Here is a 15291-nt window from a genome sequence, read left to right on the forward strand (position 1 = left end):
CTGTAGATATCTAAATGTTTCCGATTGTGGAAGGTCGTATTCTTTTTGTAGGTCAGCGACCCCTTAGAATTCCACATGTCCCCCACCTTTGAAATACCTATAAGATCCCACTTAGACGACTTAGTTGTTCGGGTTCCCAGAGTGGGGTCTTGAGTGGGGTCTTAAGTGTGATTTTATTGTGCCAGTCCAATTATTTATTAATCTTGTGCCAGACTTCAATCGTGCGTGCTGTCGGTTCGGTAAGGCAGAATTTCTTGGGATGCGTATAGAGTGCTTTGTTATATCCGCCTTGTCCCATGAGCCACCAGTCTGTGCGGAAACCCGGGTCCCCCTGATCCCCATGAGCCCAGCGATTAATCACCACAAGTTGAGATGCTTGGCATTATGACCTGAGATCGGGTAGTGCAATTCCCACATCATACCATCCCGCCAACAGCTTTTGCATCGCTATTCACGGAGCCCGGCCATCCCACAACAAGGTGCGCACTGCACTATCAATACTGGAGAAATAGGAGTTGGGGATCCTATCAGGGGTATTTCGCAACACATAAAGAAAACGAGGCAACGCCAGCATATTAAAGAGAGCTGCCTATCCCAGAAGAGTCAGAGGAAGGGAGCACCGGTGTTTAACGTCAGCATGAAAGTGTGTCCAGAGCACTTGCAAGTTTGCTTCATGAAAAGGGGCTGAATCCATCGTTATATAAGTACGTAGGTACCGGAAGCTCTCCAGTGCTACAGGGATCTCAAAGTCCAAGGTATACGCAGTGACGGGCCTTGCTGTGGATATAGTTGTGATTTGGACCAGTTTATTTTGTATCCTGAGTGATTACCAAATATGCGGAAGATATGAGGGATACGATGAAGGGTGGATGTCGGAGAGGCCATATATACAGTATATCGTCCACAAATAATGAAATTCTATCTTCATGATTCTCGGTCCATTTGAGTCCACGGATCAGAGGGCCTCCCCTCACCCAGCCGCCAGGGGCTGCAGCAGTAAGGCAAATATTAAAGGCGATAGGGGGCATCCCTGAGTTTTGCAGCTTGAAGAGTTTTCTGGATTCACATGTGACGCTCCCAGCTCCCCAGAGATGAGGAATGCAAACCGGTGGGAGAAAGATCACGTAAAAGAAAGAACTCAAAACATGAAAAGTAAAGACATACCCTTATTTGTAAAAGAAACAAAAAGGCTGCCACACACAGGAACTTCGATGGCGCCGTTTGATGTCGCACAAGAGATGGACCTAACACCAAATGGTGCTTGATGATGCAGAAACAACTCCGGACCCAACCACTAAGTGGCTGAATAATGCACAGCACGTGAATCCAGAAAACTCTTCAAGCTGCAAAACTACTTCTACTGATAACCATTTAGTTTCTCATGCCATTGTGAATGCACCTCTCTATGTAAAAATGTTCTTGCATTTGTAAAGTATATCATGCGGTTTGTAAATAAATAAATAAATAAATAGACATTTGTCCCACTGAATTAAAAATTCTTTTTTCAAATTTCCACAATTTGATAAAACATTGGCATTTGCATCAGGAGTATGGTGCATAGGTCCAACCTTTCAGAGTGAGTCTAGTCAATAACATCAGTTCACAAACTTATATATTTCAGTCTGTAATTTGTTAAATTGTTGGTTTCTTGCTCTGTATTTGAGTTGTAACCAGTGACAGAATGAATACTAGATCCAATCTTCTTTTTGGCCACAGATTTTATAAGAATTGCAAAGATGATGCCTCTCTTGTAAAGTAGTCTAGAATGAGTTTGTGTTCTTAACCATAAAGGTCTCATCCAGTATTGAGTAAAAGTAGTTGTTTTCCAAATCCTACACCTTGTTGCCCTTTTAATTGTTGAAATTTCTCTGGAAGAGTCGGCCATTCTAATGATGGAAAGGGTAAAGGTTAAAAAAAATAAAAATTCTGGTCTGTGCAGACAGGTTAAGACTTTTTTAAAAATGTTTTGGCAACCAAATCTGTAACCAATTCAGACATTTCAAGGTTGAAATTGTTGTGCATCTGCAGTGGGTGTGGCTGCACAAGATTGTACTTGGCTGGCTCTTCAGTTGCCTTTCTCACAGCAAGGCCTTGACCCTACTATATTGCTAGGGCAAGCAATATATTTATTTCAGTGTGTTTTGCGTGACCATTTCAGTCATTAAAATATATGGAAATACTATTTCTGTGAGCCTTTTGTATATTTTCGATCAAAAGTTTCCACTACATGTGTATGTATAAGATTGTGTTCATGTAGAAAATTATTTCTTTTTTAAAAAACCTGTTCGATATGAAGAGTTTATATTAATTCTCTTTTTGTAGAATTAATAAATGGATTTGGAGATGGAAATTCAGAAAGAGAATTGGATACCCTTCCCGAAAGAAAAGATCAACCGCGGCGCCGTTGTGCATCAGAATCTAGTTTATCCTCAGGCAGCAGCTTGTTATGCAATTCCAGGTAAAATAATGTGTGGTTTGCAATTACTTCAGCAGTTGTACACTGCTCTATCAATTACCTTGCTTTTGCATTACATGCATACAAATTACGTCGTTAGGGCCAGGCATCCAAAGTAGGATGTCCATTTTCACTCTAAAAAGGAAAGTCCAGAGCTAACAATGCCATGGTCGCCTGAAATGGAGAGAACAATAAAGATACAACTGACTGCAACATAGACTTAAATATTGTCCTTTGTTGTGTTGATTTTTCAAGGCACCGCCTGAGTGTGCCACCTTGCAGTAAGTACACAAGATCAAGTTACTGTACACCTACACTTCACCCTGAAAAAGCCCCAGACGTTCAGGTTGCCAGTGGGTGACACATATGCTGGCTGAGAACCAAGTGGAAACGTTCTGTATGACACACATTAAATTATGCAAGAATTAAAAATAAAAATAATTTATCAGTTGTACCCTATTTGTACTAAGTGTATGGAGATAATATATCTATAATTCCATGTATAGGCACAACATGAAATAGATTGCAGCCTATTAAGGGTATCTAAGACAGTGGATGGGAGCTAAGGTACCCCTTATTCTTAATGTTGACACACTTCCTCTTAAAGTTCTCAATTTACTTTAGCATTCAGCAGTTGTATCCACTAATTGACTAACAGTGCTGCAATGACTTACGAAGTAGCAACTCCATTTCATATTACAGAGTATTAACAAGTTAATGCAGCAGCAATACATACTGGCCTAAGCCAGTTCAGTTCACAATGAGAAATGTAACAATCACCTAATGCATGAAGTCCATGTTTTCTTTATTTTTCTAATTCGCAGCCTACACATAATACAAAGCCCACTTCCTTCCAGTGGAATATTACCAAATAGATTCATTTTTTATAAACTATTTCTGATAGGTCTAATCATAACTTGCTCACCTTTAGAAAACTCCCTAGCGCTAAACTTTTTGCAGATACATTTTCCAGCAATTCTCCCACACATTGGTAGGTGATGCAGTGTAGCTCTGCTGTGACTCTGTAACAAACCAGAAATGACAGTTCAGAGTCTCCCCTTACACGCTGATGTTCCTTTTTTTCTGCATCCTTCAACATGGATCCAGAGCTCTACTCCCAACTATGTCAGTCTTCCGAAGCGATTTAAATTCTTCTACGACAGTGTGCTAGGAATACTATCCCCACCACTAACAACAGGATTCAATGCTGACCTGGATTGTAGGAGGCAGATGTCAGTCAATATGTTTATGGTGCTTGGGCTGATACAATCAAAAGTGGGGAAAAAGAAGAGGCTGTGATCCAAACGGCTTCCAGCTAGTCATATATAATCAAAGGAGAATGGATCACTTGTTGCTGGCACCAGGGTTCAGGTGGCTGTATCTGATATAGGTAAAAAAACCCTCAATCACTTAAAATAATGTGTGGGCGGTATATCTTGGTTCTCCGCCTTTAAATACGTGATAGCATCATCATTGGGTTTATTCCATGTATCCTCCAACCTGGAGGGAACCACTGAATCTTCCAGTAGTTATCAGGGAAATAAATGATAAAATAAAAAAGTGAGGAGTGCTCAAGTGAAGTGGTTAGTTAAAATGAAGTATTCCTCATGCTACCTATAAAAATGTCTTTATTCTGATAGGTGCTGGGGAAACGTTAAAAGGATCAAATTGCAGATTGGACGTGTTATGAATCCTCTGCGATGTTAAACTTAGTGAACGGTCGACATGTTTCAGCTCTTGTAGTGCCCAGAGGGGGGTCAGGGAGCTTTCTTCAGGACCTTGAGTGAATAAAGTGAATTGTTCCTACACAGGAAACCAGAGTCAGCACAAGTCGTAGCTGATAACTGCGTATTAACGCTGCCTGTATCTACGTACGGAGCTCGTACTGTGGAACTCATCAGGTACTACCCCTGACGAAGTCCCTCTGAATTGGTATTGGAACTTCTACATGAAATTGGAAAATTTTCAATTCACTTTATTCACTCAAACGATTTTCTTCACCTTCCTTGACGAACTCTACAAACTTTGTTTTCAAGTTTTCTGATTTTGAACTAAGTGTATTGAACATTTCCTGGCGTTACATTATGTATTTTGAATGAAGTGCACCCTGTGCCTTGTTCAGTCCTGAGATAACATATGCAAAATCTAATTTGTCATTTTTGTTTCAGAAAGCATTCCAACACAATGTTTCTATAGCCTCAGATATGATGGGCATACCTTGTAACAGACTAACATAATGAGTTCCACTCAATATTGATTGAACAGTTTTGCTTCCAAAGATTTCAGCCTCAATAAGTGCATGGTCTCTGCCACATGCATGGAGAACTTCCTGCACACCGCAACAAAACATTTGTCATGTGGAAAACGCCCATCATTGGATTAATATTATCCAATTCTACTGGATTGCTCATAAAAATGTCAGCTACAATACGGAAAACACCATCACAGAAAATTGGCAGGCTAGGATGGCCTTGAAGCTGAGTGCACATTTCAGAATTTTTTTAGAGCTCTTTATACTGTTGCATAGTTTGTTAAAAACCCAACCTTCAGTGGGACGGTATTCCGGGAGATCAGAGCATGAATTTAAGCCCACGAAGGAACTTGCTTTTCTTTATCCTTCAGTCGCACCAAATTAGCAATATGATAAATTCAGTTAAATGAGATTTTTGGACCGGAGCATCAGGTAGAAGAAGATCCATGTCCTCAGCCACTTTCAAACTTTCTGGTAGACAGTAATGATTTTGCACACGTTGGCAAGGCAGTTGGGTTGTAAGTTTGCAGCTTTGTTTGTTTATGCTTACAGCTGACACAGCTTGTTTGGCAACAGCTACTTCATTGGTACAGTCTTGAAAAAGCACCATGGCAGTATCATGTATGCTAGATGTTGCAGACAAAGAAGAGTTGTCTTTGAGATCAAAATTATCAAGAGCAGCAATTGTAAATCCTTTGCTGGTAAAGTCACTAGGAAGTGGTGTGCCGTCAGATTCACAAGATTTTACAGCATGAGCTTCTAACAAGTTCCTGCTCCGTGCTATGTCATTATAGCTTGTTGATACACCAATCCTATTCATTTCAGCGATTAGCTCTCTAGGTTTGCCCTTGTCCTAGATTGCGTGGGCAGTCATCATGTGTAACGGAGTTTTCTTTTTACAGTGATGTAATTCATAAAACATGATTTGGAAAAGACGGTACATTTGCACAGCATAACCCTGCCGGTTCATGGGATTGTCATCCACTCCTTTGCTTATATCTTCAAAGCCATCATCAATGTTGTTTGCTTCTGTTTCGAACCCTAGAAATTTCGTTTGTAGCAGTTTTGCTTTGCTGACATTAAGCAATGCTGTAATGATTGTTAAGAAAACATCAGGCATTCTTGTTGACTCCCATGATTTGCGGAGGTCTGGGGCATCACAAAATTTGTCATTGAGTCCAAAATCTAAATCTTTCAGGAGGTTTCTTAAAATAGTTCCTGCTGATTTTACTGCATCCTGTGATCCTATTTTGGCAGCAAGAACTTCAGGAGACACATCAGCTGAGAACACCATAAGTGGCTCTTTCTTTTTGTTAGACTGACAAAAACGAGTTCTGTCATTGTACATTCTCACCAGAAAAATCTTAATTTCATTATTAAGGATGAATACAGTTTCCTCAATGTTGACCATTATTTTTCAAATCTCACTGAGTGTGAACCTGAAGCCAGCACTCAAGATAGGCTTTAATACTTAATTTGCATTTTCAAAGAGTACAAACTTAACTGAAGGCTCGTGGTTACGTTACTGCTGGGAGCTCATTGTACATTCATATTTTCGAATGTATGCACACATCCTGTTTGGGTGGACATACAAATCCGCTGCAAATACATTCACCTTGCCGTTAAGATCAGCTACTCTGCTGAAAAATTAATCTTGAAAGAAAGTAGCTGCAGATAAAAATATGCTTGTCCTTGGAGACTCTCATACTCTCTTTGTTCTTTCACCAATCTCTTTGACCCTTGTTCTGGCTAAACCACAGATAACACATTGAATATCCTCTGCTTTCTGATCACTTGGTGGAAGTGGACGAGGGGTAGCCATCGATCTTCTAAGTGGATGGGCATTGTGTTTGGTTGTCATCGCTTTCTTAAAAGACTCAGATTCTTGTTGTGATTCACTGGTTCCTGCTATTATTTGATGATTTTTTTCCAGGCTTTTTTCTATTTTATACAACTAGTAGCACTTGTTACAATGTTTGTTCCTCTTCACCTATCAGTTTCAGTCTATTGTGAACTTTCTTGCCGTATTTCTGCAGCATCTTGATCTCTCTTTTGTCCAGCCACAGTTGTTAGCTTTCCATTCTGATTAGTTTGGCATATGACACATTTTTCTTTGTTGAAGGAGCCCTCAGATTTTGTAGTTATCAACACTCTGTCAGGAGGTAAATATCCTCTACTACCACCTGCTTCGCTCATGTTTATGAATTTGAATCAACTTAAAACCTGAAACAAAAACAAACATTAAAATAAATTACCAATATGTGGCAAAAACACAACATTATGGAGCCGCCATTTTGGAAAATGGCAGAAGGGTTGCTTGAGGCATTATTTTCTGTTTCTATAAGACTACTTGACATCCGAAACCTTTGTTTGACCCAAAACTGAAGTATATAGGTCTCATGGTTCCTGAAATATTACATCATCGCTGCAACACATTCGCCATTTTAAAAATCACTGTACAGAAATATTCTGCCTGGCATTACTTCTCTAATGATACAAAAACATAATGAAAATCTCTGGACAATAATTTTTTTACGGAGGCATATCAAGGGGCCAGGAATAAATGTGCGGTGTCCAATTTCTCTTTTGTTTTCCCCCCAGGAAATTGACTAGGAGAAACATTCCAACTGTGATAGGACATGGGTTTCCAGTACTTCTTGCCGCCTCTGCCCCTCCTGCCTTGTGTTCTGAGGAAAATCAGGACGGATCAGGCCCAAGTCATTTTGATAACCCCATAATCGGATACAATAGTATAGCCCCATTCTTGACCAGAAGAGTATGTTACCCAGAGCTGCTGAGCATTAGCCCTTTGGTCTAGCTACCACTTCATGAAGAACAACTGTCTCAGCAATAGAACAGGGTCTTGTGCCTTGTCCTTCCAACCATACACCTCCATGTGCGGAGATTGAGTGGGAGAAATTAAATTCTTTTGACATGCTGACCAAGGTGTTTGATGTCATTCTTGAGTCCAGACTCCTTTCCACAAAATCAGTCTGTGCTGAGCCCTGGAAAATATGTACCTTGTTGGTGCCTGCAGCTGCTACTCTTTGCATTCAAAGTGTCCTGTTGTAGGCCCAGCACAGCTTTGTGGTTGACACCGTAAATGTTATTTGTAGGCCCCCTATGCTTTTATTGTATTTATTGGACCAACTGTCCTTATTCATATCTTCGGTTGTGATGAGTTTCAAAGAGGTTTGATTCACAGTTTTCCTCAAAGCCTTGTGTCATGCCAGAATGGGATTCAAATGTAGTTCTGAGATTTCTTATGGGCACAAATTTGAGCCTTGGCGTAGTTCCTTGATGTTGCTTCTGACGATCAAGACTGTTTTTCTCATTGCCATCAAGCCAGTGAACTGTGTGATTTAACTGCAGGCGCTGTCGGTGCAACTACCTTACACCACCTTTTGACTAGACAAAGTGGTACTGAGAACTAGGGCGGCCTTCTTCCCAAATGTTGTGACTCCTTTTCACATAAGATACTCACATACTCAGCCTGTGTTTTCCACCCTACTTCTCACCTCGAAAAAGGATGCAAGGCTTCTTCAGCTCAACTATAAATAGTTGCCGAACTTCTACGTTTCCGCACAAAGAAACATTGTGTAGACAATCTGTTATTTGTAGAGTTTTCTGGAGCAGAGAGATGGAAGGGGGTGCAGAAAAGGTCCATGTCAAGATAAATAGTCCTCTGCATCAAGATCTGTTGAGCACTGACCAAGAAACTGCCTCCTGAAGGTCTACAAAATCATTCCATCAGAGCCAAAGGCACCACAGTGGCAGTGGGCTGAGGAGCACTGGTTTGGGATATCTGCCAGGTTTTGAGGTGGGTGTTGGTGCATATATCCACCTGATCTGACTTGATGGTCAGATGAGGTGGGAAGGTCACTTCACTCGCTCGCTTGTACAAGACCTTTTGGTCTACCCAAGTCCACTCCTCAGACAGACCCTCTGCCTTTTTGTGAGGTCCTGCTATGGATCTGTTCTAAAATGGGTTGAATCTTCGGTTAGAATCAAAATTTGCTTAGGATGTGAAGGTAAATTTCAATTCTATTTAGGATACGTAGGAGAGGATTATGCTTTCTTTCTTTGCTTCTTTTTTTTACATTATTTCAAAACAGCAGCCATTTTAAAACATTTCAAAACTACTTTTCCCATGAACACTCAGGAAAACAAACAGTTCATATGTCATTATTTAATGTCCACAGTGTGGTCCCAAACATAGTCTTCTGTCGCGGCTTGTACTCCCTCTTTCTTTGCGCGAATAATGCCATTAGTTAAGTTTCACGCATCCTGTTTCAATTCACCAGATCCTCCAAAGACATGCTTTGTCATTAATTGTTTCAAACCATCCTAGGTCAAAAGCAGGTAACACTATATAGCCATTACCACATACAAAGACAGGAAGAACTTAACAGACTTAACAACTGTAAGTCATAGGACTGTAATCTTTAACATGGAAAACCAAACAACTTACTTTAAAACGAAGAGGGTCTGTCTCGCTTGACTACCTAGTGGGATAAACCTCGCCTCTATATCCCTCATAGAATTGAAACTTACCTTCACATAGCTAGGCAAACTTTCATTCTATGTCAGGACTGGAGGCGAGGACTATGCTAGTTTTTGCCTCCAATTGAGACATTTTCACTACCGGCTTAAAATGGAATCTCTCAAAAGTAGAGCCTGATGACCAATCTGCTACACACATTAGATCCTCTAGGCGTGCCCCTAGGCAGAAAGCTTTGGAAGCCATTGCTCCCCTTTCGGAATGCGCTCCAAACACTTTGGTATCTATGCCAGCTTCTTGGATCACCCAAACGGATTAATCGGGCTATTATAGAGGGGGGGGGGAGGGGGGCGACACCGCTTTGTATGGTTTACTCAATGCAGTGAGAAGCTTCTTTTCACCCAGAGGGCGGACCTCTTCAGTCATTTCCTCATATGCTTTGAGGCAGCGCACAATACACAGTTTGGGTGAGTCACTGAAAGCTGGGTAAGATATTGTACGAGTATTTGCCCTGGTACGCCTACTTACCGTAAAAACTACCCCATCCGGGAATAAATCCCTGGCTGTAATATCCAAGTCGCGCACATCTGAAACCCACCTGCATAAAACAAGGCAGAGAAGCATCGCTAATTTAGCTGAAAGTTCTTTCTAGGATAAAGACCTATTCTGATGCCACAACAGGAAAAGGTTCAGACCAAGTTCACGTCCCAAAGAACTGAATAACGTGATTCCGAGGAAGAAATCAGTGAATGCCTCTAAGCAACCGGCAAACAAAAGGATGTTCTCCCACTGATGCCTTCTAGATAGGAGCATGTCCTGCTGAAATAGCAGACCTGTACGTGATAATCGAATGATATGCTAACACTTCCTCCGCTAGGCTGGACAGAAAATTCAGCACCTGCACTACATCTGTGCCCTGTCTCAGACACCAATGTACCCATCTCCTCCAAGAAGAGCGGTATCGTTTGATAGTGCTGTCCATCCAGGCCCTGGACACAAGGAATTGAGCATGTCGCGAAATGCTGGGTAGCGTCCAGCGTTGCCTGTAATCTGGCACGCCATCAGCTGCAGGGATCCCTCCATTACCAGCCGATTGGGCATTGGATCCAGATTCAACAGGATGTGATGAAACTGGGTGAATCGGATTGGAGAATCCCAAGAAAGTTCCGTAAGATCCAGAAACCACACTTTTGACCTCAAAATGGGGTTTATCATAACCACCTCCGCCCCTTGCCAACGGACCTGAGAAAATGCCAGAGTGATCATTCAGAAAAGGAGGGAAAAGCATAGCCCTGCTCCGGACTCCAATCTTGGAGAAATGCATCTGTTGCCATCACCTGCGGGTCTGGTGTCTAACTGAAGAACTGTGGCAGCTGATGATGGAAACACAACACAAACAGATCAATCAAAAAAGGGCCCCAGGTGTCTGCTAGTTGATGGTAGACGTAAGAGTACAGTTTCCTTAGACTCGAGTAGTGGAGGTGTCTGGAATGCCAATCCACTAACTGTTTGGCTTGGCCCGCAGTGATGGAAATCTGAATTTCCAAGCAAAAGTTCCAGAAATCCTTCGCCATGTCTGTCAGGGCACAGTATCTAGTCCTCCCAAATGCTTTATATATCTCACTGCTGAGACGTTGTCCATTTTTAACAGGACTCAAGACTATGCAATCCTTGGTTCAGCAGTGGACTGCGGATGAACCCGCCAGGAGCTCTAAACAATTTATTTGTATGGTCTGTTCTTCTGGTGACCGACTTCCTCCTGTGGAAAAATCCCCACACCGGGCACCCCAGCCAGATTACCTTCCCGTTCCATGCTTCCATATGGGTAAGCCACCATCCTATTTCCTCTCGGATCCCATCTGTTAGGGACACTGACTGGGCCGATGTCAGACCCCTCCTCAGATGATGCGCCTTCAGTTGCTGTAGGGCCCGCTAATGGAGCGGGCCCGGAAGATTACCTTGATCGAGGAAGAGAGGAGGCCCAAGAACCGGGCCTTCTGCCTGAGTGACATGCAAGGCTTAGCTAGCATTTGGCAGAGTTTGTGCCTGATCTTTGCTGTTTTCCAAGAAGAAAGGCTCAGGGACACCGTCTACGATGAAACCGAAGAAGATCGCTCTCTGAACTGGGGAGAGAAGCGACTTATTGTCGTTAATTACAAAACCTAAGCTTTGCAAAAGGTCCATCGTTGTCTGTAGATGGGAAAACAATTAGCTGGATTCCTTGTGCTATGAGGAATTCTACCACTGATTTGAGGATCTTTGTGAAACACCACGGTGCTGGCGATAAGCAGAATAGGAGCGTGGTGAACTTGAAAGTCTGGGACTGCCGCAGAGACTCTAGGAATTTACGATGGGGTGGAAACACCGGGACTTACAGGCATGTGTTCTTAAGATCCAGACGCACCATCCAGTCTGACGGAAGCTACACATCAATGAGGAGATGAATTCCTTTCATCTTGAATTGGCAGTAAACCAGCTTCTCAGTGAAGTTCCTGAGATCGATAAGCCGTGTGCGGCTTCTGACGGTCTTGTAGACCAGAAAAGTGTTACTTAGAAAACCATTGGGGTGCAACTTCGACTGACATATTGTTCCTTTGTGCAGGAGGGCCAAGACCACCTTGTCTATAAATGCACATATGGCGCTTGGGTGGGTAGCCTGGTAAGGGCAGTTGTGTAACTCTATGTGGAAGCCCTGAACTGTTTGTAACACCCATGCTTCTTAGCCGGTTGAGCGGCAAATACCCCCCTTCAAGCCATTCCACCTGCATTCGAGGAAGCAAGGTCCTCGGCTTGGGGGTCTACTTTGATAAGCAAAGAGCGACAGCGGTCAGCGGATAACCCACATTTTGTGTTTCCCATTGAAATTATCACGCACTGTGCCCAATTTGAGAGGACCTCAGAACAGATGAGGCAACCTGACACTTTGGCCTCTTCCGCCATATCTAGGATTTTGGTCATAGGACCTATGGGGTCCAAGAGCTTGCCTTGGCACAAGCGCACAGCCTGTCTATGCCCTTTCCTAGGGTCTTTCATGTAATTCGCTAAGAAGGTGGCCATTTTGGAGTCTATATCGGAGTGAGGGCCACCTTTCCCTCCAGGGTAGACTGTTGACACCCTGCCCTAAGGCAATTTCATGCTTCCTTCTCCAAGGGTTTGCGGAGCTGCACCACAATAAGCGTTGCCACTTTGTCTCCTGGGGCCCACACCGTTAATGTCAGACAGATGATATCCCGGTCTAGCATGTCTGAATCACCCGTCTGAGGGGGAGTGGGATCAGAAGCCGGGAGCGCCAAGGCCTCAAGGAGCCCATGCAATCGTCTGAGTCCACTGGGGAAGTCTCCAGCCTGCTGGTCTGGCGTATCGGGCGAGGGGGTTCAGGGGAAGTCGGTGCTGGGGCCTTCCTGAGGGGCTGATTTGGCTAGAAAAGCACGTTTAAGGCATGCAAACGCATCCCTGTCTACTACTCCCTCGCATTTCTTCTTCGGGCATGGGGAACCATCCCTTGGGGCATCTTCGCTAGGCCTTTCTGGGGCAGGTGTAGTACTTTTAGCAATTTTTGCACACTCCCCCGCATTTCTATCTGAGAGGCACTGTTCCATAGGCCCCATGAGCTTCGTTCATCACCCTATAGATTGAGGTGCCAACAGCCTCATAGAAATCTTCGTTCCACTGGAGGAAGGACCGTGAGTCCTCCTTGTATGTAGCCTGGGATGATTGCCTGTCCATATTGGATATTACCCCTTCCTGAGCGTTTTGCTTGGTGCTGTTAGGAAACAGCGCTATATATGTTTGGTTGAGGTAACCCCTCCATGATTGTACGCAAGATTGCCAAACTATGGAGGGAGGGAGCCCAGACGTCAATGTGGGTGGATCAGAGGCACGCAGTAGGGAGGGCACACGTCCCCGGGGCACACACACACACAGGCCCATCAGTATTCTAGGGCTTCACTGTCCGGAAATTTGTCCCACACTGGCTGTCAGGGCCGGAATTAGAGTACTACCCCATAGGGTGTCAGCGGAAGAGCGCAAAGTGTAGACCCCCCGCGGGGTGCCGGAAAGAAAAATGCAGGGGAATTACAGACCCAGCACACGCTGGGCGTCACCCTGTGCAGCGTGACAAATCTCGACAGTCTGCAGGCTCCGGCGGTGCGCGCTCACCATCCATTTGAATGGGAGCGAGAGACGCTGGATGGAGCCAGTGAAACGCACCGGCGCAGTGCCCTCTAGCTTGCGAAGGGCCACACCGCAATTCAGCTGATAATAGGCCCAGTCGGGTAAGGACCACCGTACCTGTCCCGCGGGGTCTAAAAGGAAAAACAGACCGCTTACAAGCAATGTGTTAGATCATATACAACACGGGCTCAAAACAGCATTAAATTGACGAAAAAACTCATTCAGACAGTCTGGGAAAACCAGAGAAACAGAGGAGAGCACTTAACCTGCTGCTGAGCAGCGAAGTAAGAGGAAGTATAAGCAGCGACAGAGGACTGTGTTTGGGACCACGCTGCGGACATTAAAGAAGGACTTATGAACTGTTTTTTTCTTTAATGGTCATGGGAAAAGTCGTTTTGAAATGTTTTAAAATGGCTGCTGTTTTGGAATAATGTATATTAAAGGGAAGGAAGAAAGCATCATCCTCGCCTCCGTTCCTGACATAGAAGTACTCATCAAGAGAACAAATTACCTTCAAATATGCTCTTTCTGGTGGATGGTCTAACCACAGATTTGTCGCTGCAGTTCTGCCTCCCCATTCAATGGAGTGGATTTGTGACCATCTTAATGAGGTTTCAAATAAAATAAAAAAAACTGCGCTCTCTCATCAACAATTTGTGAGATACTCATGTCTGCAGGAGCAGATGGAGAAAGATTGATGACACTGAAATCAGTGGACATGAGTGGTACTTGTGTGCAGCCACAGTCAGTCATTTCATGGGTGGTTCGAAGTCACTGCAGAGCCACAGGGTGCTTCCACACGCTGGAGCATTGTGTAAAATGTATCTGCTGCCCGGGAGCGTTCTAAAGTTGAGGAATCCGTGGTTAATTAGAGTACCCTACAGAAAGAGTGATAGTAGATAACTTGTACCCACTCAAACATGAGACACTGGCTCATGTAGAGGCCACTGTAGCCAGTTGTTTCATATAAACTCTGCAATTTGTCTCCAGGGTGTGTCTGTGCTTAGTTTTTAACCATCTTTGCAAATATTCTGCATGTAATATACACTGGCAAGTTTTTTGTCTCCTAATGGCAAAAACGTATCTTTTGAATTAAGTATAGAGTCAGAATTCTGAATCAATCATACTCCGTTATACTCAAGTACATTTGCCTAACAAATACTGATATATGATTCCAGTAATATCCAAATAGTGAGTATTTGTAGAATGTTGTATCGGACCCTGCAGGGTAGCATAACTCCAAAAAAGAAATAGAAAGACAACCATATAAAAATCTCCACCTGTGCCCCGATTGGAAATTGCAGAATCACCTCATGGCGATTTTGTAGCATTTTTCTTTATGCAACAAGAGAAAATCAAATGTGCTACTGTGAATAGCCTTTTTGATAGATGACACAAACTGCATAACTTGATTTAGCAGCGTAAAACACTTTTTCAAGAGTAGAAATAAGTCTCTCCAATCACAAGAAAACAAGTGCGTGCTTGGAGGCAACATTTTCTTTTCTACGAGCAATGCAACTCCACAGATTTTTAAACAGATTTTGATTTTTGAGCAGGTCTATTTTATTATATTGTGATCCTTTTGATGCAATAGGGAAAATGTTGTCCCTGCATAGACATCAATCTTTTTGTAATTGGAGAGATATTGCTTTCTCTGTTTCAACTGTGTTATGACTTACGTTGAAGACATCTTTCTAATGTTAACTTATTAAACTGATGTGACAGGCAAGTAAATAATGTCTTCTCCCCACTTATTAGAAAAGCAATTTATCCCTTCAGGGTAGTGCCATTGATAATGGAGATGCTCTCTAAAGATAGAGAGAGACACAGACATAACATTCAGCATCCCAATGTCCGCATATTTGACTCAGCAGTACTTAGGTTATAACATGTGGTCGCTGAAATATTGAG

General features: G+C 43.1%; 1 protein-coding gene across 2 annotated transcripts in view; it reads left to right on the plus strand.

Moving 5' to 3' along the window:
* Positions 1 to 15291, plus strand: part of BRD1 (bromodomain containing 1) — a 510476-nt gene that overhangs the window by 406270 nt on the left and 88915 nt on the right. For both annotated transcript variants that reach the window (XM_085654056.1, XM_085654057.1), the window contains exon 9: positions 2323 to 2458. In XM_085654056.1, coding sequence (XP_085510182.1) covers positions 2323 to 2458 — 136 coding nt within the window. The remainder of the gene's footprint in view (positions 1 to 2322; positions 2459 to 15291) is intronic.

The sequence above is a fragment of the Triturus cristatus genome, chromosome 4_1, assembly GCF_964204655.1.
Source record: "Triturus cristatus chromosome 4_1, aTriCri1.1, whole genome shotgun sequence".
NCBI classification, from domain to species: domain Eukaryota; kingdom Metazoa; phylum Chordata; class Amphibia; order Caudata; family Salamandridae; genus Triturus; species Triturus cristatus.